General features: G+C 42.4%; 1 protein-coding gene across 2 annotated transcripts in view; it reads left to right on the top strand.

Moving 5' to 3' along the window:
- Window positions 1–23,629, top strand: part of Gad2 (glutamate decarboxylase 2) — a 65,522-nt gene that overhangs the window by 22,105 nt on the left and 19,788 nt on the right. For both annotated transcript variants that reach the window (XM_010614691.2, XM_033759444.1), the window contains exons 7-9: window positions 18,288–18,342; window positions 20,038–20,154; window positions 21,533–21,597. In XM_010614691.2, coding sequence (XP_010612993.1) covers window positions 18,288–18,342; window positions 20,038–20,154; window positions 21,533–21,597 — 237 coding nt within the window. The remainder of the gene's footprint in view (window positions 1–18,287; window positions 18,343–20,037; window positions 20,155–21,532; window positions 21,598–23,629) is intronic.

Raw genomic sequence — 23,629 nt, 5'->3', positions numbered from 1 at the left:
TTCTAGTGAAAGAGAAGAGTCACCCTTTTTAGCACCGAGCCCAAGAGCCCCATGTGATGGATGAACGATACCATGAGATATTCCCCCTTAGTTAGTGATCCCAGGGGCCTACTTTGGTGACCCGTTTAAGTGGAACATGGTTCTCAAATAAAACAGAGAGAAAAAATCTATAATGAATCTTCATTTGTTTAGACTAGATTCTCTCAGAGTTGAAAAGTAAAAATCATTTTAATTAAATTTTTCCTCACTAAGTTTATCTGTACATTTTAGGGATACAGTACAGTTGCATTCATCATTGGGATCTTGTACCTTTACCTGACTTATCAGGTTCTTGTTTTTCCCCATTCCCCGGTCCTCCCTTCACCCCCTCCACCCTTCCCTATTTACAAAGACTTTCTTTCCATGTTTTTCCTTTTCTCTTATTTTTTCTTTCCCTTCTTTCCTTTCTCCTACCCTTCCCACATCCCCTACTCCTTAAGCCCTTTTCTTCCTGTTACACAATATCAAATATACACTTTGATCCTTATTTACACTTTTAGTTTTTCACACCATAGAAACTACTTATTTATACATGTGTGTCCTATTTGTTTCACTTAAGAGCATGGCCTTAATGTGCATCCACTTAGCTATAAATGTCTCTAGCTTCTCATTCTTTATGTCTGAGTAGTACTTCATTTTATAGAAAACCACATCTTTAAATTTTAATATATATTCTAACGATTGGAATAAAATATGATAATGCAAGACTTTAGCTCACCATGACTTACATTTTAGCAACAAATATCATAACTACAAGAGTATTACATATTTTTCTCATTTCTTAATAAATTCAAAAGGGGAATGAAACCCTGATTTCATACATCCTAGTTTAAGAGTTGTGTTTCATTTTTAGCAAAAAATTGAGTGTTTGCAGTAGTGGCGTAATTTTTTTTTACTCCAGTGGCATTGGATCTGATATTTCAAATTAGTGGAATTTAAATTAATGTGTTGATGTGTCCAAAGAGAGAGAAGAAACGTGAATTAATATTTAGAGAAAAATAAGTATTTGTGAAAGAAAATTGAATTTCCAAAGAATTGTATTAAGCCACCAAGGAAAAGGATGTTTCCCAAATAGAGGGAAAAGAAAATATGTCTCACATGGATAATAATTTAGAAAAATAGGAAGTTCTTATAGAATGGGCACAGGATGGTGTGAGCCTGTGGCAGTGGCCTCCACTGGGGGCCCAGTCACACGCACCTGAAAGCTTAGTGTATGTGAAACCAGCCACATACACGAGAGAGATAAACATAGTAGCGGGAAGACAGCTCCCTCCTGGTGATCATTAACCCCACATCTGGAGCAAGGACGGGGACAGTGGCCAAAGAGAAAGGAGTGTTTGGGGCAGAGACCACGGACAGAACAAAGAGCTTGGCTCGCTCGAGAAGCAGGGCGGACTGGACTTCTGGCTGAAGGGCTTTCGGGGCCAGCATCACAGGTCTGCACTCGGAAGATCACTTTAAATTCAGGGCGCTGTGTGAGTTAGACGCCGGTGCTGCTGCCTGTCACAGTACCAAGCAAGGGACGCTGGGAGCCGAGCGGTGGGAGAGCAGCGGGCACGGAGGGCTGAGGTCCACAGCAAGTGGAGGCTGAGTGGTGATCAGGGTGGGAGAGCAGCCCAGCAGGAATGGCAGCCTCTGGCTTGGCCGCCAGGTTGGCACGGTGCTGCCCTCTGAGTCAAATCCACCTCGACTGACGAAGACGGTTCAGACACAGAGATGCAGCGTGTGTGGTGCATTCGAGTGAGGGTGGTGAAGGGTGCTGAGATGGGCCTGGAGTTCGGCAGCCGTGGGCCTGAGGGGACACTGAGGAGGGCCGTGTTTCAGGGACAGGAAGAGCGGAGGCTGCGCAGGAAGCTGGGAAGAAGCAGCCCGAGTTGGAGGAGACTCAGGAAGTGGCGCCGTGAGGCCCTCAGGGAGGAGCGCCGCGGAGTGCTGCCCTGACACAGGCTGGTGAGGATGGCGAGGAGAGTTTCAGCGCAGGGTGAGGGCAGGAGGCAGTTAGCAGTGGGCTGGTGGGTGAGTGCAGACTACATGGCTGGGAGGTGGAACGGGAAGGCGGGAGGTAGGCAGAAGCAGAGGGCGTTGAATCCAGGCTGAGGTGGGTTTTCTTGGGTTTTGACTCTTGTTTGTATTGACAGGGCAGAAGCTGGAGAGGTGCGTTGAATCCAAGATGATTTTTTGGGTTTTGTTCGTTTTTATTTAATATTTATGTAAATATTAACTGAACATTTACTCTGTATAAAGTTATAGGCCCTGTGGAAAATACAAACGTTAACGATGCTCCATTCTTTTTCTCAATGACATTGTATCTGACTCGGAAATAATGTGTAGTCATAAATTACATTTAATAAATTAGTAAATAAGATAGCTCAGGAGTAGACGCAAATATCAATGATGAACTTATTTTTAAAGGTTTTATTTTAATCGCATACATTTTCAGGGTATGGCGTCACACTGAGATGCACATAGGGTGTGTTTTCAGGATGAGCCTTGGGAGAGGTAGGGGCTGGGCCCCTGTGAGGGGAGGGCTGTGTGTGTCAGCTCTCCGTTGATGCGACGAAATACAGCGGTGGGCACCGCAGGCCACCCCGCGATGGACAGGAAGTAGACAGAGCGAGAGCAAAGGGGCAAGGGGCAAAATGCCCTCTCCGAAGGCACAGCCTTCTCCCGCTCCGGGTTCCTAAAGTTCCTGCCACCTCCCAGTGTCTCATCAGTTACAGACCTAGTGTTTAGGGTGCGGTCAGGGTCCTTGTGATCAGTCACTTCTCCAGCTCCTCACGCTGCACATGGCTGCCCTGGGGACATCTGAGGGACTCTGGGGAGCACTGCAGACCTGAACACCTACACGGGAAAGACTCCCTCCCTCTCCCTCCCTCCCCCCCCACTCTCTCACTTGTTATCATTGTGGACTCGGGGGCACTATTAGAAATCAGTTCCCTCTGGCACTCTCCTGCCTGTCTCCCCCGCTGCACATCTCCATTTCCTCCGTCTCCCTCAGGCTTCCCCTTTACATTATCTAAATTGCCAGTCTTTTTCTGGAACCTTACAGAGAAGGAGTCTGCCGAAGACACATGATGCCTGGTTGGCATAGGACTGGAAGAGTACTGGCCATCCTAGCTCTAGCTAACGAGAATCCAGCCAGCCAGTTTGATGAATGCTCTTACACCACAAATTCATTACTAATGCTTTTATATCCATTTTAGCTTTTTAAAAAACATGTCACTCTAGTTTTATAAATTGCAGTTATATTACAGTTCCCTCTGCTTGTTAAGTACCACACTTTATCATACAATTGATTTGGACGGATGAAGGTATAAATAATCTGAGGTCATTATACTCTCTTTATTGTGTTAGCTAAATTGTGGCCAGTGCCTGAAGGTGGTTAGGGATGCTAATTAACTCTTTCAGGTCCTTGGGGAGCTGTTGAGTGTGCTATAACGGGAAAGACTTTCAGAGACACCGAATCATTCATTATAAAGCAGGAACTCTCTGAGTGTCAGAGTTCCTAGGAGTTTAGCTACAGAGAGCTCTGGGCTGCTAGTGTTTGCTTCCTGTGTCCTATGTACAGTGATATTATAAAATAATAGCACCGTAGCTGATAGTGCATGTGTGCAGAGTACCGGGCACAGGCCTAAACACTTTACACAGGTGATCTAATTCATTTAATTAGAAACACAAAACGTTGCATTCCTCACATTTATTTACCTGGTACCTACATAGCTCACAATGTGTTGCCATATTCACAAAAATTTTAAACAGTTGGCAAGTTTTCCTTTTCCATTTAACTCCTAGCACCTCTCATGTGAGAGGGCCACAGTCTCAGGGCTGGTACTTCAGAGTCAGAGCTTAGATTCAAAGAATTTCTAGTGTTCACCAGTCAAAAAGGAGCCTTTCTCTTTTGTCCCCTGGTTTTTAAGTGTGGGAAGAGTCATGTGAGTTGTACCATATTAACTATTTTGAAGTGTGCATTTCAGGGGTATGAAGTTCTCTTCTTGGGCAGCCATCACTATGACGGCTGGCTGGCTCTGTCCGTGGTGCTGAACAGAAACTTTCCATTAAACAGTAACTGCCCGTCACTCCCACCCCAACCCCAGCTCCTGGAGCATTATTACACATTCAGTCTTGACAGATTTGATTGTTATAGGTGCCTCACTCATATAAATACCAGTGTACAGTATCTGATCCTTGTGACTGTTATGTTTCACTTAGCATAATGTCCCCAGGGTCACCCATTCTAAGGCTGCGTGATAGTTCACTGTACATGTACATACCACACTTGTTGATTCATCCGTCTATCTAGAAACACTTGCGTTGATTCCACCTGTGGGTTACTTGAAGAATGCTGCTGTGAACATGGGTGTACAGTTACATTTTTGAGGCTCTGCTGTTGCTTGTTTGGGTAGATGGTAGAATTGTTAGAACTGGGGTGTTAGATTACCTATTCATTTTATCTAATTCTACTTTTAATTTTTTTAGGGAAGAGCTTTGCTATACCATGCTCTGTTCCCACCAGCAGTGCAAATTGTTAGCCTTTTCACAGCCTCGCCAGTGCTTTTTTTTTTACCTGAATGTAGCCACCATGATGCAGGTAGTGTCTCAAAGCAGTTCTGATTTACACTCCCCTCGTGATGAATGATGTAGACCATCTTTTCATTTGCTTATTGACGATTTATCCATCTTCTTTGAAAAAAAAATGTCTGTTTAAGGCATTTGCTTACTTTCGAATTAGGTAGTTTTGTTGATGTTTTAGGAATGTTCTCTATATTCTGGCTATTAGTTCTTTATCAGCTATATGATTGGTAAATGTTTTCTCCCATACTATAGGTTACTTATTCATAGTGTCTTTTGATGCACAAAAGTTTTAATTTCCATGAAGCCCAGCCTGTCTGTTTTTTGTTTGTTACCTGTGCCTTTGGTGTCATACCCAAGAAATGACTTCCAAATCCATCATTATGAAGTTCTTGCCCTATGTTTACTCCTATGCATTTTATAGTCTTGTCTCTTACTTCCAGTTCTCTGATCTATTTTGAGTTAATTCATAGGAGATAGCTCCTTTTTAAAACAGCAGCAAATCTGTTGTTAACCATTTAAATTGCTGGAAGTTTTTGCTCTTTTAAAAAGTGCTAAACATCATTAAACGTCATTGTTTAAATATTTGCATATGTCCTCATATTATTTTCTTAAATTCCTGGAAGTAGTATTTTTGAGCTCATGATATCTGCTGTTACGTTGCCCTTCAGGAGAGAACTGACCAAGTTATGTCCCGCCCAGTAGTGCACTGGGTCCCTGCTCGCGCCTTCTTTAATCATAGGAGTTAAAAAACCTGAGGGGAGCTGCATCATTTTGATGGATGAAACCTGTTTTACTCTTCCTGTTCGTATTTCATGTTGAGTGTTTGAAGCTTATAGTTACGGTTCAAAAAGAAAAACAAAACAAAGCCGTCTTTTGTCATGCATGTTGCAGGTGTTTTCTAAAATGTCTCATGAGATTCCTAATTTCACTTTTGATATTTATAAAAATGTTTGATTTTTCTGTAGTCAGAGAGTTCATCAGTTACTCTCTTTCACCTGTAGTGTCTTCTTTAGAAAAATCTTTCCCATTCTTAGTGCATGTTAAGATTCCTCTGTTTTCCTTAGAATCTTTGTATTATTATTACCAGAATAGGATACCTAACAAAAATTTATTTTGGTCTAAAGTGTTGGGGAAGTCTGTATCTTTTCCCAGATGTTCCAACACCATTTCAGGTCTAAAAATATTACTGATCTGTAAAGTGATGTACATAATAATCTTATAATACTGAATTCTTATTGGGAATGTTTTGCCTTTCAGTTCAGCTTCACTGATTTGACTATATGGCTACATTATCGTACTTTTCAAGCGCTTTACTCTTAGAATATTTTACTATTTAATAGAAAGTAATTTGTCCTCTATTTTCTTAACTAACATTTTTCCTCCAGTTGTGTTTAGACTCACTTTCTCAGGTTCTGTCCTTTAGAAGTCCCACTTGTGATCCTGTGGGACTTGTGTTAAAATTAGATATCATATATTTGCACTGTTCAGTTTTCTCATCAAAAAATCATGATCTGTTTCTCCATTTATCCCAATCTTTTTTGTGTCTTTGGGTAAAGATCTGTTTTTCTCTTCTAGATTTTATAATTTCTTGTTAAGTTTATTTCCAGATATTTAAAATTTTTTTCTTGCCACTATTAAAGGTATCTCTCTCTATTTCCTAATAACCATTATTGGAATGTGAGCAGCCTCTTAATTTTTAAAAAATTTGAGTTATGGTAGATACAGTTGACTGATAGTTTGGATACTGTGTCTGTCAACTTTCCATTGTTGTGACAAAATGTGTAGGAAAATTAACTTTAAGGGGGAAGAGTTTGTTTTGCCTCATGGTTTCAGAGGTTCTGTTCATGGTCAGCTGGCTCCATTGTTTCTGGGTGTGTGATGAGGAAGAAACATCATGGCAGGAAGCACGTGGTAGAGCAAAAGCTGCTCACCGCATGGTAGCCAGGGGAAAAAGATAGAGCCTCCTCCTGCAAAACCCATTAGCTATGAATTCGTAATGGATTACTCCATTTGTACCACCAGGGTGTTCGTGATCCAGTCACCCCCCAACAGTGCCCCCTCTGAATACTGCTGCACCAGGGAACACATATCACAGGAGCCTCTGGGGAACTTTCAAGATCTAAGCCAGAACAGATACTGGTTATTATTTTATCTCCCTTCCAAAGGTTGTACTTTCTTAGTTCATTTATTGGTTGAAATTTTAAGATAATTACTTTTATCCGGCTTTGTTGAGTGTATATTTAAGGTGAACACTGCAATGTTTTAGAACATGTGTACATTGTGAATTGTTTATCATAGTCACGCTTCTTAGTTTATCCATCTCTCACATTATTACCGTCTGGGGGAGGACACCTAACATTTACTCCAGCAAATTCCAGGTATGCAGTGCCCTAACTTAAGTCACTATGCCGTACAGAATTTACTCATTTGTCACTGAAAATTTATTCCATTTGACCAGTATCTGCCCATTTCTCCCATCCCTACCCTAATCCCTGTGAGTCATCCTTCTACTATTTCTGTGAATATGCATTTGCATACAGAGTTTGTCTTTCTTTGCTTGGCTTATTTCACTTAGGATTTCCTTCATTTTTGAGGCTGGAAAATACTATATCCACATATATCTCTGCCTTTTCTTTCTTTCTTTTTTTTTTTTTTTTTTTTTTTTTTTTTTTTTTTTTTTTTTGAGACAGGGTCTTACTATGTAGTTGAGACTGACCTGGAACTCACTGTGTAGCCCAGACTGGTCTCGAACTCACAGCGATCCTCCTGCCTCAGCCTCCGCGGTGCTGGGATTAGAGGCATACGCTACCACACCCGGCTATCTCTGCATTTTCTTTATCCACTCATGTACACAGACATTTAGATTTGTTTCTGTGTCTTGACTATTAATAGTAAGGTGGTTGTAAACATGGAGATGACAATATCTTTTATAAATACTGCTGATTTTATTTCCTCTGGATATCTACCCAGAAGTAGGATTTCTGGATCATATAGTAGGTATGTTTTTATTTCTTGAGGAATTTCCACATTGTTTTCCATAATGCCTGTGCCAACTTACATTCCTGATAACAGTGTATAAGAGTTTCTTTTCTCCATATCCTTGCCCAATACTTGTTATCTTTTGATTTTTTACAACAGCCACCCTAACAGGTATGAGATTATCTCTCATTGTGGTTTTGATTCGCATTTCCTTGATAGAGGTGTTAAGCACCTTTTCCTGTACCTTTTGGTTATTTCTGTATCTTATTTTGGTTATTTCTTACTTTGGTTATTTATCCTTAGGAATAATGGCTATTTAGGTTCTTTGCCAATTTTTGAATCAGGTTGTTTTTGTTTTTTTCTTTGTTTTTTGGGGAGTATTTTTTTCTAATAGAGTGAAGATCCTTTTATATTTTAGATATTGACTTCTTATCTGTTACTTGGTTGCAAATATTTTCTCACATGTCATAGATCATTTTGATTTTTCATTTTGTTGATTGCTTCCCTTGCTGTGTGGAAATATTTTAGTTAGCTATAGCTCCACTTGTTTTCTATTCTGTGTGTGTGTGTGTGTGTGTGTGTGTGTGTGTGTGTGTGTCTTACTAGGCTTGAACCTAAGGACTATTTTTTTTTTTTTTTTGACAAGGTCTTCCTATGTTGATGAGTTGCCAAAGCTTGACTCAAATATGCAGTCCTCCTGCCTCAGCTTCCCAGAGTGCTGGGATTATAGAAATAGGCCACCATGCATGGCTATACTTGTTAATTTTTGTTATCTAGATTCTTGGTGACACATCTGAAAAATCTTTGTCAAGATCAATATCATGGAGCTTTCCCCCATGTTTGTTTGTTCGTTTGTTTTAGGAGTTCTACAGTTTCAGTTCTAGTCAATCTGTTTTGAGTACAGTATAAAATGAAGACCTAATATCATTTTTAATGTAGATATCAAGTTTTCCAAGTATTACTTCTTGAAGAGACTGCTTTTTCTCATTGTGCTTTCTTGACATCTTTTTCAGCAGTTATTTGACCATATGAGTGTGGATTTATTTCTGGGCTCTTCACTCTGTTCCACTGGTTTGTATCTGTTTTTATGCCAGTGCCATACTCTTTTTTTACTATAGCTTTATAATCTAACTTGAAATCAGGAAGTGTGATGCCTCTAACATTATTCTTCTTGTTCAAGGTTGCTATACTTACTCATGATCTTTACATTCCCATACAAATTTTCCAATTGTTTTCTGTATTTCGGTGAAAACACCATTGGAATTTTGATGCAGAGTTCATTGAATCTATAGATTTCTTTGAGGAGAAATGTGGAAATTTTGACAATATTTATTTTTCCAACCCATGAACACATAATGTTTTCCATTATTTATATCTTTAATTTTTTGTCAATATTGTGTAATTTTAAATATACATGTTCTTTGACATCTCAATTTAATTCATTTCTAAGTATTTTATTCTTTTCCGTGTTGTTGCAAATGGAATTGTCTCCTTGATTTATTTTTTTAATATATTGTAAAGCAACTGATTTGTTTGTGTTGATTTTTTTATCCTGCAACTTTACTGTTTATTATTTCTGAATAACTTTTGGTGGAGGCTTTTTGTATAAAATGAGATAATATGAAAATAGAGACAGTTAAATTTGCTGTTTGATTAGGGTATCTTTTATTACTTTTTCTTACCTAATTGCTTTGGCCAGAACTTCTACTTCTAATATGTTGAATAGAGGTAGCAAGAAATGGCATCTTCATCTTGTTCCTGATCTTAAAGGAAAGAATGCAATGTTTAGAATACAATGTGTTAGCTGTGAGTTTTTCATGTGTTCAGGTACATTCCTTCTATGCCTAGTTTATTGAGAATTTTTTATCATGAAGTGATACTGAATCCTGTCAAGCATTTTTTCAGTATCTATTGAAGTGGTCATGTGGTTTTTACCTATCATGTTAATGTAGTGCATCACATTTATTGATTTCTTTGGTTCAGCCATCATCATCTCTCAAGGATAAATCCTACTTTATCATGGTATATGATCCTTCTAAACTGCTGTTAAGTTCAGAAAGCTGGTATTCTATTGAAGGTTTTTACATCTGTGTTCTTTGGGTTTCTCTTTCTGTCGAGTCTTCTCCTAGCTTTGATATCAGAGTAATTCTGGCTATGTGGAATGAGTTCAGAAGTGTTCCTTCCTCCTCAGTTATGTGAAAGAATTTGAGATTGATTGCTATTAATCATCTCTAAATGTCTGATAAAATTGTCTCATCAATATATTAGGGCCCGAGCTTTCTTTGATAAAGGTTTTTTGTTTGTTTTGTTTTGATTGCTGATTCAATCTCCTTACCCATTTTTGTTTGGTTTTCTGTTTTTTAAAGAATTATCTTGCTCCTAAATTTAATTGAAATATATATAAGATTTTCCATTTAGATGTGAAGTTAACTCATGTTTTGAAATAGATGTCCTGAATTGTGTTAAAGAAGTGCTCACTTTTTCTTATTTTACTAATAACTGTTTCTTGTTTTTCTTTCTCACCTTCTTTGCTTTTCCATCTTCTGTCCTTTCCTTCTTTTCTCAAATGGATGAAAACTGTCGTATTTTTTTTATAAATCAATTGAAATGACACTATGATTTTCTCACTTTGATCTATTGAGGAATAAATTTTCTGAAAAGATTTCCCAGTAGTTTATACATTTTCATTCTTGCAACAAATTCCAATGGCCCTATGCTAATCATTAATTTCCTTCTGGATTATATTTTCTAATATTAAATTCAGAAGCTATATTTGTAAGATATATCTGTAAGTTTTTCTGGGGTACATTTGATACATTTTGGTTTCAGAGTCAGTTTCAGAAAATAAATTTTGCAGCTTTCTACTGCCAACTTTAAAACACATTATCTCCCAATAGCAGGCTTATTAAACCTCACTGCTGAAACATCTGAGTGTGGCAGTTTGAAAAGTAGGTTGTATTTGTCTCTTAGTGAATTTCCTCCCACTTCTTTCATGGTAGTTGTTTTGTTTTGTTTTGTTTTCCAGTTTGGGCTATTCTTGAATCAGTTCTTGTAATTTATATTTTCCTTAATAAAAATTACATTTTTCCTCAGAATTTTTGAGATTGTCATACATTTTTACCTAGAATTCTTTTATAAAATTAAGATATCTTTGTTTGTAACCTCGCTTCACATTTTAAATATCCCATTTTCTCTTTTCCTGATTAGACTAATCAAATATTTGTGGTCCATTAATCTTTCCAGTATCTCAGCTTTTGAATTTATTGTTTAATTATACTTTATTAAGTTGTCTAATTCACTGAAAAATCCTTTCCTTCTTTCTGCCTACATTGTTTCTTATGGTTTCCTTAGCTTTTTAGATTAAACTTTATTTTTATTTTCTGTTTAATTTCAGAAGCATTTAGAGGTATATACTTTCCTCTGAAAATAATTTGGAATGCTTTATATGCTTGTGTATGTAGTGTTTTCACATTATTAATTTTTTTTTTGTACCAGGGATCGAACTGCAGACCTTGAGATTGTGAGGTAGGCAGCAGAACCACTGAGCTAAATCCCCAGCCCTCACATCATTAATTTCTAATGTTCTATGATTGTCACTTTTATTTCTCCTGACCTCAAAAGTTATTTAGAGGAGAGATAAATAGGAAGTGGGAGAAACTCAAGTACTTCTTCAAATGACATATCCCCTTGTTTTAAAAATATTTCCATATATATGCTAATTTGTTTCATTTGTAGTAATAGTTTATCTTAGTCTGTTGAAAAGAAAGTTTGTATCATTGCTTGTTTCTTTTTTGTAAGAACTTCTTGGTGTGTGTTTTGCACTGAATAACTACTTCGGAGAGGATGACATGCGTTATGGTCACGTCATTCCCATTATTTGATTATGAACCCTTGACTTATTTTTTTAAAAATGGAAAGAAAGAAGTGGTCTAGAATAGCCGAGCATAGGTCTTCACGGGGCAGGTGGAGTTCTGGTCATGGTGGCTTCCTTCTCTGCAAAGGCTGTCACGGACGAGAGCTCTCCGGGGAAGTGGGAGCTCATCTCACTGCCCGCCCACAGGAACTCTCCGCACCATGGACTCCTCCTTAGCTCTGACGGTACTGGCAAAAATAAGGACAGTTCTTGTACGAAAGATGGTGGCTCCTTACCGCACCGTGACCGGAGTCACCAACACACATCGTTTGTGTCATATAGTGAGAACGTGAGAGCAAATACTTTTGGAAAATGTCAACACAAAGGATAACTTTTACTCGCACTACATATAGCAATCATGAAAAACACCTTGATCCCATAACCTGATCATAATGTTAAGTGAGCCTACTGTGCATATTGGAAATCAAATGTTAAAAGAGAAAAAGAGGGTTAATTATTACAGTTAAATTTTTTCCACATTGAATTACATATTAAAGGGACGAAAAAGTTCACTGTAATACAGTAAAATTCTTTGCAAAGGGGCTGTTTTATAACGCAAGTCCGTCCTTTTCCCCTGAGTCTATGTTTGCAGTACAGAATGTTCACATTCCTTGTGGGGGGTCCACATCTCAGTTCCTTTTTCATCCCTTTTTCCTCCCCTTTCTCCCCTCGTCTCTTACAGCCTTTCTCGTGAGAAAGATCTGGCTCCCTACTTCCTATTATCCGTCTTTTATTGGGCTCTTTATTTATAATGTGGGTTTGTCATATAAGAGGAATATGCTATATTTAAGCATGTATATCTGATTCATTTCACTTAACAAGTGCTTCTTAAATGATCTGTGTTGCCTTTTGTTTGTTCAGTTACTCATTCCTGAGACAGGCTACCATGTTCAAAGTAAACATGTAAATTTACAGGGAGCACTTTCTCCAGGGAAACTCTGGTAATTTTTACTGCTTGTCTGCAATTCATCTTCAGCAATTTCCTCTCCTGTCAGTATGGGCTACTTCTCCAGTCCGCGCACATTCTGGGCAATTGGAAACTCACTTGGGTGCATGAACTCCTCTTGCTGTATTTACATTGCAGTCTTGTTAGAGAAACAGTTTTGCTTAGCACTGACAAGTTTAAAAACAAACACAAACAAATGGGGAAAAACAGCAGGTTACTGTTACTCCTATAGCATTTGAGTGTTACGTGAGGAAGCACAGTATTAAAGGATGATAAGGCACTGTGTTTTAGGATGAGGTTAGGTGTTTTTCTTGCATTACTAGCCAGTGATAACAGCAGTAGGAACTAGGTCAAGGAACTACCAAATCCAGGCCACTTTCTAGGAACCATGTTAGAAAATGTGCAAATATCACTGCAATTCTAGAACTCAACCTGAAAATTTATTTTTAGTCAAGGCTTTTGTGCAGGGCTAAGAATCTGAGTTTTGATATCAGACAGCTCAGGGTTTGAAATCTGCATCCTGGTAGCTTTTTAATATCCTGTAAGCCATAGAATGGTAGTATTGCTGCTAATAATTCAAATGAGAATAATGTGTATTGAATCATTCCTATATGCTAGGCAGAGTTTTTGCTTGTGTGTGTGTGTGTGTGTGTGTGTGTGTGTGTGCATGTGTGTCTGGTAATGGGGATTAAATCCAGGGCTTTTCTCCATGATCTCCATCCTCAGCACCCCACCCCCTTTTTTACTTTTTATTTTGAGGCACTTAGTTGCCTGGGCTGAGCTCTGACTTGCAGCCCTCCTGCCTCAGCCTCCTAGAGTGCTGGAATTATAGGTGTGCATCACCAGGCCAGGGTGAGGTGGAGTTTCATACTACTATCTTATTTAATCTTCATGCACATCTCATGAGATGAGTGCTGTTGTCATTTTATAAATTAATAAAAGGAAGAATTTAAAAGTCTTGTAATACATGTTATTGCTGAATCTTGGGCAGGTACTGAGTTATCGGTTCTTCATATTCCAAGCTTTTAGCCGCATTCAACACCTCCTTTAACCTCGGTTTCCTCATCTGCCACGTCAGTGCAGTGATAACTGTCTTGGAGTGAGGGCAGGAGGATGAGGGATCATGTATTAGGCATCGTGTGATGACCCCTTTTAAGACTGGCTATTCATTTTTGCTGCCCTGGAGTCCTATTAATAACAATTGTCAACACTTATAGCCATTATCATCCATGAGGGTAACCGTCATCCATTTCCGTCAAGAAAAGTTCATGCATCTGCCTTCTTTGCACACGTATTTCTGAGAACAGAGTGAAACCTCACCAACTAGAAAAGTTTAGTAACATGTCTGCAGTTTCAGGGCCAACGAATGGCTCCAGCTCTGCCTGTGTGATGAGGGAACCCACCTTCAGGCACAGTGTCTGGGAACGTGCCCCAGGTGGTAAGATCGACAGCTCTTTCCTTCAGGACCACAGGGATACGGCCCTGGATTAGAACTCACAGCCCATCCTGTGAGTTTGTGTGTCTTTCTTCCCACAAGAAGATCTTTCCTGCTGGTGGTTCTACCTGGTGTGCTACTTGGGATTCTTTCCAGGCAACTTTATGGAAGGTTCTGATCCCGTAGCATCCTGTGACGTCTTAAAGGCGATGGCTGACCGAGAATCTCAGTGCAGAATCAATTTGTCCAAAGCCCTCATGTGGACTCGCAGTTAACCTTCCTGATACAGCTAACCGAGAGTGGTATTGTAAATCACGAGTGGCTACTTAAGAGCTGCGGACTGGGTGTGTGCACGTCACAGATAGACACTGATGCCATATGGATGCTTTTAGACCAAGGTAGAGGATGTAGCAGCTGCCATCCAAAGCTTCCCGGCACCAGGAAGAGCTTGTCTGGCAAAGCCAGGTCCAGCCAGCCAGCATCTGACCCTCAGAGGAGCCCGCTGGGTGTCACCCAAAGTTCCCTCGCTCGTGACATATGGACAAGCAGGGGATGCACAGCATTACAGCTGCCGCCCCTTCTGCTCATGCTGCTCTGCGACCACGCTGGCTCTGCACCATGGGTCAACGAAAATGACTTAGCATTTTACACAGTTCTTTAAATGTCTCCCAGGCTAAAATTCCCACTTACACAGCGGGCTTCCTCAACATGTGGAGGTTTCCCTACATCCGGATCACCTAAGTGCTGCCTGGAAATAGAGATTCTAACGCATTTTTGTATATGTATTGGTTTACTGTTTGTCTCCCTGTAAGAAGCACTGGAGAGCCGAAACTGTTGTCTGCCCTGGCACACCAGGTCCCAAACGATATTTGCACAAAGTATTCAGTAAATATTTGTGCAGTGATTTAATTCTTCAACCCTAGACTGACCTATGAATCAAAATCCCTAAGAATGAAGCCCAGAATCTGCTGTTAAACAAATACTTAGGTGATCCTTATGCACACTGTGTTTCAAGAACCAGTGTTCTGAAGTAATCTGGTCAATTCTAAGATCAAAAGATGAAAAGTTTGTCCCCAAACTCAGTCAGCTTAACTATTAGGGGAAAGTAAGTACATTAATATCCTCTGGTTAAACTTTTCCTTCTAGTTGCACAGCTCCAGCTGGTGTCTTTCCACCCTCTGCCTATCCCAGGATCTGAGCTCAGTGGACACAACACATACGGACCTGGAAGGCAGTGCCTAGGAACGGCTGGGGCTGCCCACGTCTCCTGTCACTCTGTCTGTCAGCAGCCAGCATCCGGTCTATGTTTTGACAAGCCTGCTCCTCCCAAAGCAGGAAACTGCGAGGACCCTGGACAGGGCACTCTTATCAAAGACAGGAACAAAAAGTAGCTGTTAGTGCCGGCACCGGCACCCAAGCGAGAGCTCTAAATAGAAGTGCGCTTCCCTGTTACCTGTTTTCACAATTCCTTTGGAGTTTCCCTGGGAACCGGCAAGCAGGATTTACACATTGCAGAGCAGTGGAGAGGGAGAGAGTAAGAGTTCTGGCAGAACTTTCTCAGTCCGTTATGCTTCTTTAGTGACAGGTTACAGAGGTTGTCATGGCTGCTCAGGTGTGTTCTGCAAAGAGCATAGTTACCTGGTTAAGCCATAGTTGCCCAGTTCCGTACGGAAGGGTGGTCCCTGTCTCTCTCCCTTCCGCCCAAACTCACCTGATAGAGAAATGAAAGCGACAATGTGTTTATCTCTGCTTTCCACACAGGCTTGCATGGCACCGCTGATTCACAGAAACCACATCTTATTTCGTTCTAACAGAGTCTGGCCACCAGGCTCGGGGATGCACACCTGTGATCCCAGTTCTCTAGGAGTCTGAGGCAAGAGGATCACAAGTTTGAGCCCAACCTGGACGCCTCAGGGAGATCCTGTCTCACATTTTAAAGGGTGGGGGCTGGAGATGTCGCTCAGCACAAAGACCTTGGGTTCCACTCCCAACGACAGGCAGAACCCAGTCTTCCTGAATTCATTTGCTATCTTCTTCGCCCTCTTGAGTTTGTTCTGGGAGTTTAGGGTTATATTTCTAGTTACAATCCACCTTTCACCAGCCGTGATTTCTCTTGGGAAAGGTTCTTTGGTTTGGGTCATCGCTTTACCTCTGAACCTTTTCACTGTTTTGAAAAATGAGGTTAAGCTAGAATCAAGCCTCCACATTGTAGTGCACTGTAATTCCGACCCTGCAGCGATTCTTGCTCCCCCCTAGTTGTTAACAAAATGTGTAATGTGGGTAGATGAGCGAATACCACTTGTCACGCTCATCCACCTGGATTCTCCAAGCTGGTATAAACTAGGTCAAACCCAAGATTTCCAAAATAATTTCTCAGAAGTTTCCTTCTCGGGTTTCATGTTTACCTGCAAAAGTACTGTGACACTGGGCATGGTGGCACACACCTTAATCCCAGGACTCTGGAAAGCTAAGGTCAGGGGATCACAAGTTCAAGCCCAGGCAGGCAATTTAGCCTGTTAGGGAGAGCCTGCCTCAAAATAAAAATGTAAAAATGGGAGGCTGGGGTTATAACTCAGTATGAAGGTGCTAGGTTTAGTCTTCATACTGGGAAAAAGAAACCTATGGCAATATTAATGTGCTTAAAGCTGTACATGAAAGACAAATATGATATACTACTGGAATTTCTTCTGTAAGATTAGCATTTTGCTGACAGCAGGGCTGGAGAGGTGCCTGAAGTTAACCTTACTGCTTTAAGGGAGCCCACAGGCCAAGCTGTGAAGGGCAGGAAAACGGGGAGGGAGATGCTTTCTAGGGCTCCTTCCCTGGCCATTACTCGCAGGGTACCTGCTGTGCCCTTTGCTCTACCCCAGCTGGACAGACTAACCTTGGGCCCTGCACCGCCAGCACCCAGGTACTACACGTGAACTGTTTCACTTTGGAAAACAGCTTCACCTAAATCAGGGCTTCCTGTGCCTCGTGGTTTAATGTCTGCTGTATATTCCTGCTATTTTGTTGCACCTCCTTTATAGGCCGGAGATGAAAATGGCAGAAAATATAACTTACCTACTCACCCTATAATGCTCAAATTATTTTCAAAAACGAAAAGTTAGGGAACTGATTTCTGATAGAATACCATACTTCAGTATGTAGGGCTGGGGATTGAGCTTAGGGGTGCCACCGCCTGCCTCACAAGTGCAAGGTCCTGAGTTCGATCCCCAGTACCCCCCCAATCATACTTCAGTACCCTAGGCAAGACAACACCAGAAGGTGTAACGACAGAGCCCAGTACTCACTGTGCCTCCAGCTTCGCGAGAACACTCAAGACTGTGCTGCTGAGCTGGTGAGAAGATTAAAACCCCATCACCGAAGGCTCTAAGTGCCCATAGTGTCCCAGCCACTCACTGTGGTAACCACCTCTTACTTGGTTTTCCAGATTGTCTTTATAAAACCTCGATCAATGATCCCCACGTGAAACGTTCAGCAACCTTAGAAAATATGTCACTGCCTACAGTACCTTGTAACTACTCTATCTGTCCTTTGTTTTTTCCCCCTTAATCTTGAAATAGGAATGTCGCACTGCATAAATAATCTCATCAATTAAAACTAACATTTATTGAACACTTACCAAATGCCGATCCCTTCTCACATCATTTTGTATTTATTATTCAATCATAGTAATTCTGTTATCTTCCAGAGATATTTGGCATAGGAAATTAATTGACTTTGGTAACACCACACATCCAGCCACATTTGGCTTGTTGTAAAAATAAGCTCTTCTGATTACCATAGTACAAAGGAAATTATTATCTGTGTTTTCACTTTAAGAAAGAGATATTTTGAGAATGAAATGATGTTTCTTCTTCCTATGCAACTATCTGTGTTTAAAATTTGAGACCATGAATTCATGGTCTACTTCATGCTCTTAGCACTTGGGATGTAACTAGGTGGTTTAGGGACTTAATACTTGATTCAAATATTTCAGAATGTCTTTTCTTGGCATTTCACCTACATGTAAAATCGTGGGTGCATGCTCTAGAAATTTTGGAATACAAATGGTTTTTCTCTGCACTCTCCTTTCACTGCCAAATGTCTAGCTCCACATCAAGCCTATTTTAACTGAATTGAGAGCATGACTTAAAATCAGTCTTTTTACAGAGTAAAGGCACCCTACGGAAATTCTACCGGAAAACACAGTGTGGTCAGAAGCCTCCCAAGTATTCCCACAGACGAGAGCCTTGTGTCATCATTCAGGGAGGGAAATGCATTTCACAAGTTTTAGCTGAGCATTATTATCCATGGTACAGGATTGGATTTAAACCTCTTGTGTCCGCTCACATTGTAAAACAACAAAGAACACCAACTTATTCCAAACAAACCTATGCTATATTTATTTTGCCTTTCAGGGGGAAAATGATTCCATCTGATCTTGAAAGAAGAATCGTTGAAGTCAAACAGAAAGTAAGTTTTTGTAGGGATCTTACCTAGCCCACAACAAGCTGAGGATCTGTGTTTCCATTTCTAACCAGAACTCACTTGGGTTTTATTTTTAAAAAGAACCTGCATTACTGAGACAAAATACTTGGCACCCACAGCTTAAAGGAAGAAGAGTTTATTTGATTCCTGGTCGTAAAGGGTTCAGCTCATGAATGGTGTGGCAGAAGAGCCTAGCAGAGAAAAGCTGCTCGACCCATGACAGCCAGGAAGCAGAGAGTGAGGAGGGAGGAGTTAGGGACAAGGAAACCCCTTCCGGGTCACACCCACAGTGGCTCAGCTCTTTTTGCCAGGCCTCCTCACAGCTTGCTGAGCTGCGAACTCATCAGCGGATTGATTGCTCACGAGGAGGGTGCCCTGTGATCCATTCACCTTCGAAAAGCCCCAAAACATGTCAGACTTCTGGAGGACATTTTAGATCTATACCAAAGCAGGCTCCAGGCTTCAAACCTCCCAGCTCTAAAAAGAGTATGGAGTCCTGCATCCAGTCATTATTTGTTTCTCTTTGTTATGCACAGGGTCTAAAGAAAAGGTTTAAGACTTATGCAGGTCTTAGATTATTGCCCTCTAGTATGTTGAGCGTGCTCATTAAACCAGCACACAACTGAAGATCACTGTCACAGGCAGAGGACACCAGAATGTTCAGGTAGCATGTGAGTTACAGTGGTACGGTTATTTAAAAGGACCAGTTTTTTCTGCCTAAACACATCTGAGATGATTGACTCTCCATACATCTGATAGTGTAAGGAGCAATTTAGAACTGTGTTTTAGAAGCAGTAAGTTCTGAAGACTCACCAAAGATTCCCACAGGGCGTGGAAAGCATTTGTACATCAGAATGGTTCACAAGTCAGAGAGTTTGTTTTTAAAATGCTGTGTAACTTTTGGTGAATCTGTTCTATAGTTCCCGGTTTAGCAATATACACAGGCATTTTGTTTTTATACACTTAGGGATAATTCTTTTCTTTTTCCCTTATAACCTGGTTCTTCTACCAGAACTGTGCTTGTGACATAAACCACAAAATCAAACCTCTGCTGCCACCTAAAGACTGACCCTGTAACATCGTGTTCTGTAAATGGATACAGTCCTGGGATGAGGCGGCTAATTCCATTTATGACACTTCTGCCTTCTCCCAACACAGCCTACTGTTGCAGTCTTCATTTAGCAATCATCAGACAGGCTGAGGACTAATCAAATGGATCAAAGTTGTGCCTCATTGTGTAGACCCGTGCAAACTCTTCTCACTAAGATTCTTCCTCTTTCTTCCTGTACCTGCTCACACTGGAGGAAGTAGTAAGCTCAGAGCCCTTGTTGTCAAGAAAACTAGAAATGCGCAAAAGGACTAACGGGGCCAGAAAGGCCACCGAGTGATGAATAAATGGCTTCTAGACATCACTGACGGCCCCTGGCTCAGCGTGTCCTTTCCTGAGAGCAGAGTGTCTGCTGTCCTGAGGCAGCTGTCGGTTCCCGCAGAATGTCCAGGAGCACAGATTGAGGTAGTGGCTGCTGATTCATACCAGGCTCCTGTGTGGTGATGCCACTGCTGACGGTTCCAAACACGCAGCCATGCGTGCTGGGGGAAGATTTCCCTTGCTTCTGATCAGCTTCTTAAAAGAAGGCTTGCCCTCCTGCTTACATCCATGGGGTTTTCTCGTTTGTGTAGGGATTTGTCCCTTTCCTTGTGAGTGCCACAGCTGGAACCACTGTGTACGGCGCATTTGACCCTCTGTTAGCTGTGTCTGACATTTGCAAAAAGTACAAGATCTGGATGCACGTGGATGTAAGTACCCCTCGGGGACCGCTCACTGAAGTGTGCTGGGGTGCCCTTTATCGGGGTGCATGGGATACGATGTCTTTTCTCTCTCATACCCTCTTTTTTACTTTAGTATCTTCAAAATGGTGATACTTAAGCTTTTCAAGATCTGAGAGGCAGAGGAACACACAGCTCACATGGTAGACAAGATTTGCTGGAAGGGTCCTGGGGCTTATGATGCCTTGAGGTTCCCAACACGAAATATTCTTTTTTCTATGACCAGCGCTAGAGCTGAACACTTGGTTTTCAATCCATGAAATGCCCTCAGAGGGTTAGGGCCTACACACGGTCACACATACTCAGGTCTGTCTTCCTGATGGGCAGGAGGATCACAAGTTTGAGCCCAGCTGGGCAAGTTAACAACTTAGCAAGATCTTGTCTCAATGTAGCTCAGTGAAGAGGATCTAAGTTCAGTCCCCAGCACCGCCAAGGAGGGGAGTGTATGAAGGGATTTGCATTTATATAGAAATCCAGAGTTAGGTGTTCATGTAATTAGACAGGAAAGCCAAGTTAACAACTTACTGGAAAATGTGGACTACCAAATTCTCAATTTTTTAGCTTGGTCAACCAAGACGCTAAATTATATTTGAGATGCTTTGACTCAAGGCTTAGTCACACTAAAAATGAATAGAGGTAGAGGTAGATGTGTGCCATTTTCAGAGGAAAACAGCAGCACCTCTTGAGGGGAGGATTGAAGGGATGTAAGTTAAGATCAGCAGATTAGGCAAAGTGTGGCTTGAAGATCAACTGCCCTCTCTAAATGGTTTGCTAATGTCCTGTGGTGAGGTAAAGAGCTTATGCCAACCATCACTCATCATAAACCTTCACAGCCTGAGCACAGTGTTTGGATCAGATGATTTATTTTTCCTGGAAAGACTTCTTCGGTGAAGGAAGCCATGCTTGATAGATATTCTGGTGCAGGATCTCTGCTGTGTGACTGCACTTTCAGTGGCACTGGGTTGGGCCACTCTGACTTGCAACTTGAAAGCTATTTGTGGGTCCTGGTCCATCTTCTCCACATAAACTGTGGTGACCACAGGGTCTCTCGTTCTGAGAACCCGGACCTCACTAGGACTAGTGGAGGTGAGGAAGTAAGGGTAGGATCTTTCTCCAGCTCATACAGACTGAGGAGATGTGCCCCGGGCTGGCTCCTTATACCTCTGTAAATAGGGGTCAACTTGACATCTTAGAATGATCCTCCAACTCCAACTTTGTGGCCTGGCCCCAGAAGGAGGTTGCCTGAGGCCTGCAGATCGGTCTCACTTGAGACTCATCACTCTGGAAGACACCACCATCTGGGAATGAAAACCTCCTACCTTTCCCCTTGTTTGATCTTCTTTTTCAGGCAGCTTGGGGTGGGGGACTGCTGATGTCCCAGAAGCACAAGTGGAAACTGAGTGGAGTGGAGAGGTACCTGCATGCTTCTTGTTAGCGGTGTAAGATGTTGCAAGCTAAACATGGAAAGCAAACAACGCTGCGTTTCCGGGGACTCTGGTGGTGCGCGTGGCCCTGCTCCGCCTGTGCTTTGTGCCTAACCTCGGGTGGTGTTGCACTCAGGGATGTTAGGTGTAAACTTCCAGAATCTCGAGCCCCCGGCAGGTGAGCCAGGCAGACCGCCCCTCAGAAACAGAGCTTTCTGTCTGAGGTCTGTCCCTGGGTCCTCTGCACTCACCACCAAAATTGTTCAAAACCACAGGCAGGCCACATTTTTCTAGGGAGAACATCTACAGCTTTCATGTTCTTTAAAGGACCCTATTCACTCCTTTGACGAAGTCAATACATAATTTTTCATAATTTATCAACGTTGAAAGTCCAGGTTTGGGATTTAATAGAGGCAGTTAACTTACAGCCAGACATATTCATGATAACATCTTTCTGTGGTTCCCCCACCCACCGCCCCACCATAATAAGCTTTTCCTGACAGAGCTCTGACTGATGCTAGAAAATAGCTTTTATTTACAGCCTAAGCAATTGAGCTTTAGGGCAAAGCTGCAAAAAATAAAGGAAGTAATGTTGGATTAGCATAAGCATTTTCAGGTCCAAGGGGGAAAATGCAGAATGCAAAACACAGCCTCGGGCTCTTCTGGACCAGAGGCAGAGGGGGCCGAGTCCCCTCCCAGTGTGGAATCCACTGCGGTCACTGCAGTGAGCCTCCGCCCCGCGCCCTGGCCACCAAGGAGGTGCACATTCACCAGAGGTTGCCAAATGCCCCGCATGCCCTGCCAAGTGGCAGGTGCTGCTTCGCTCTGGCCCTGCCTGGAAACCTCTTGGCACGGTCTCTGTTCCAGGACAAGTGGGTGGGCTGATGGCCTCTGGGGCACCTGCTGGCATTGACGTGCAGGGTGCCCAGGCAGAGGGTGCGTACAGAGTATGCTCGGTGACACCCAGGCCGGCCCACATGAAGAGAACCATGAGTGTGGATGGAAGGGGTGGGGTTGCTGCGATGGAGTCAAGGGTACCACGCCGGATTCGTGGACAGGAAGCTTGGAAGAGTCAGACAGGCCAGCTGGGCCCCGTGTCAGAGGTCACAGTGTTTGGCTGTGCTGCCCAGGCAGAGCCTGCCCTGGGAACGGCTGGGCTAGGACCCTGGAGCTGTCCACACCCATGTTGCAGGCCCCACTTAGGTGTGGGAGGCTGAGAGCATGTGGATCTCCATCCCGGATCAGCCAGTCTGGGCCTCTGCTCCCGGACCTTTGACCCTCTCTGAGGCTGCCATGAAGACCCAAAGGAACAGAGGCAGTGGTTCAAACAGGAGAAACAGCAGAGAGAGAAAGAGGAGGGCAGGAAGGAGGGGGAAAGGAAGGCAGAGAGACAGACGGAGAAACAGAGAACTTGGGAGGCACCTGCTCCAATGATCAGAACGAGAATTAAAGCCATGGCTTGGGGCTAGGGGCTAGCTCAGTGACAAGCACTTGCCTAGCGTTCTTGAGGCCGTGGGCCCTAGATTTGATCCCCACCACCATAAACACACACACACACACATGCACACAATTAAATTCATGGGCCTTCAACGGGCACCTTCTCTCCTGTTTCTTTCTGACTGGCACAAAATCTGAGCATCTGTTATTTTACCTCCCGTGCCACCTGGGGCTGCAAGTGCGGCCAGCCCTGGAGCCCCTCCGAGTAGAAGCTCACTAAGTTACCTGCCTTGGCTCTCGGAAGATGAGCGTCCACGCACCTAGCTCCACTGTGCCAGACACTGACCCGAGAGCAAAGCTCGGCACGTTCACCTGGGAACACACAGTCCTCTGCTCCAGTTGCTACCGTTCTTGACAGTGCTATAACTAACCCTACCACATGGAATCACCCGATGTGAATGCCTAGAAACAAGGTGATTGCTCACGTTCTGCCCCCTTAGCCACCCCCATAGAAAGGCACTTTCTTTGGTGCGTAGGGCTGCAGGGCGGTGGACACTGCTGGAGCATAACGTGCTAGCTTGGGA

The sequence above is a fragment of the Fukomys damarensis genome, unplaced genomic scaffold (assembly GCF_012274545.1).
Source record: "Fukomys damarensis isolate Sample0158 unplaced genomic scaffold, DMR_v1.0_HiC HiC_scaffold_37, whole genome shotgun sequence".
NCBI lineage: Eukaryota > Metazoa > Chordata > Mammalia > Rodentia > Bathyergidae > Fukomys > Fukomys damarensis.
The sequence above is the reverse complement of the archived record's forward strand: the minus strand, read 5'-3'. Positions and strand labels throughout refer to the sequence as shown.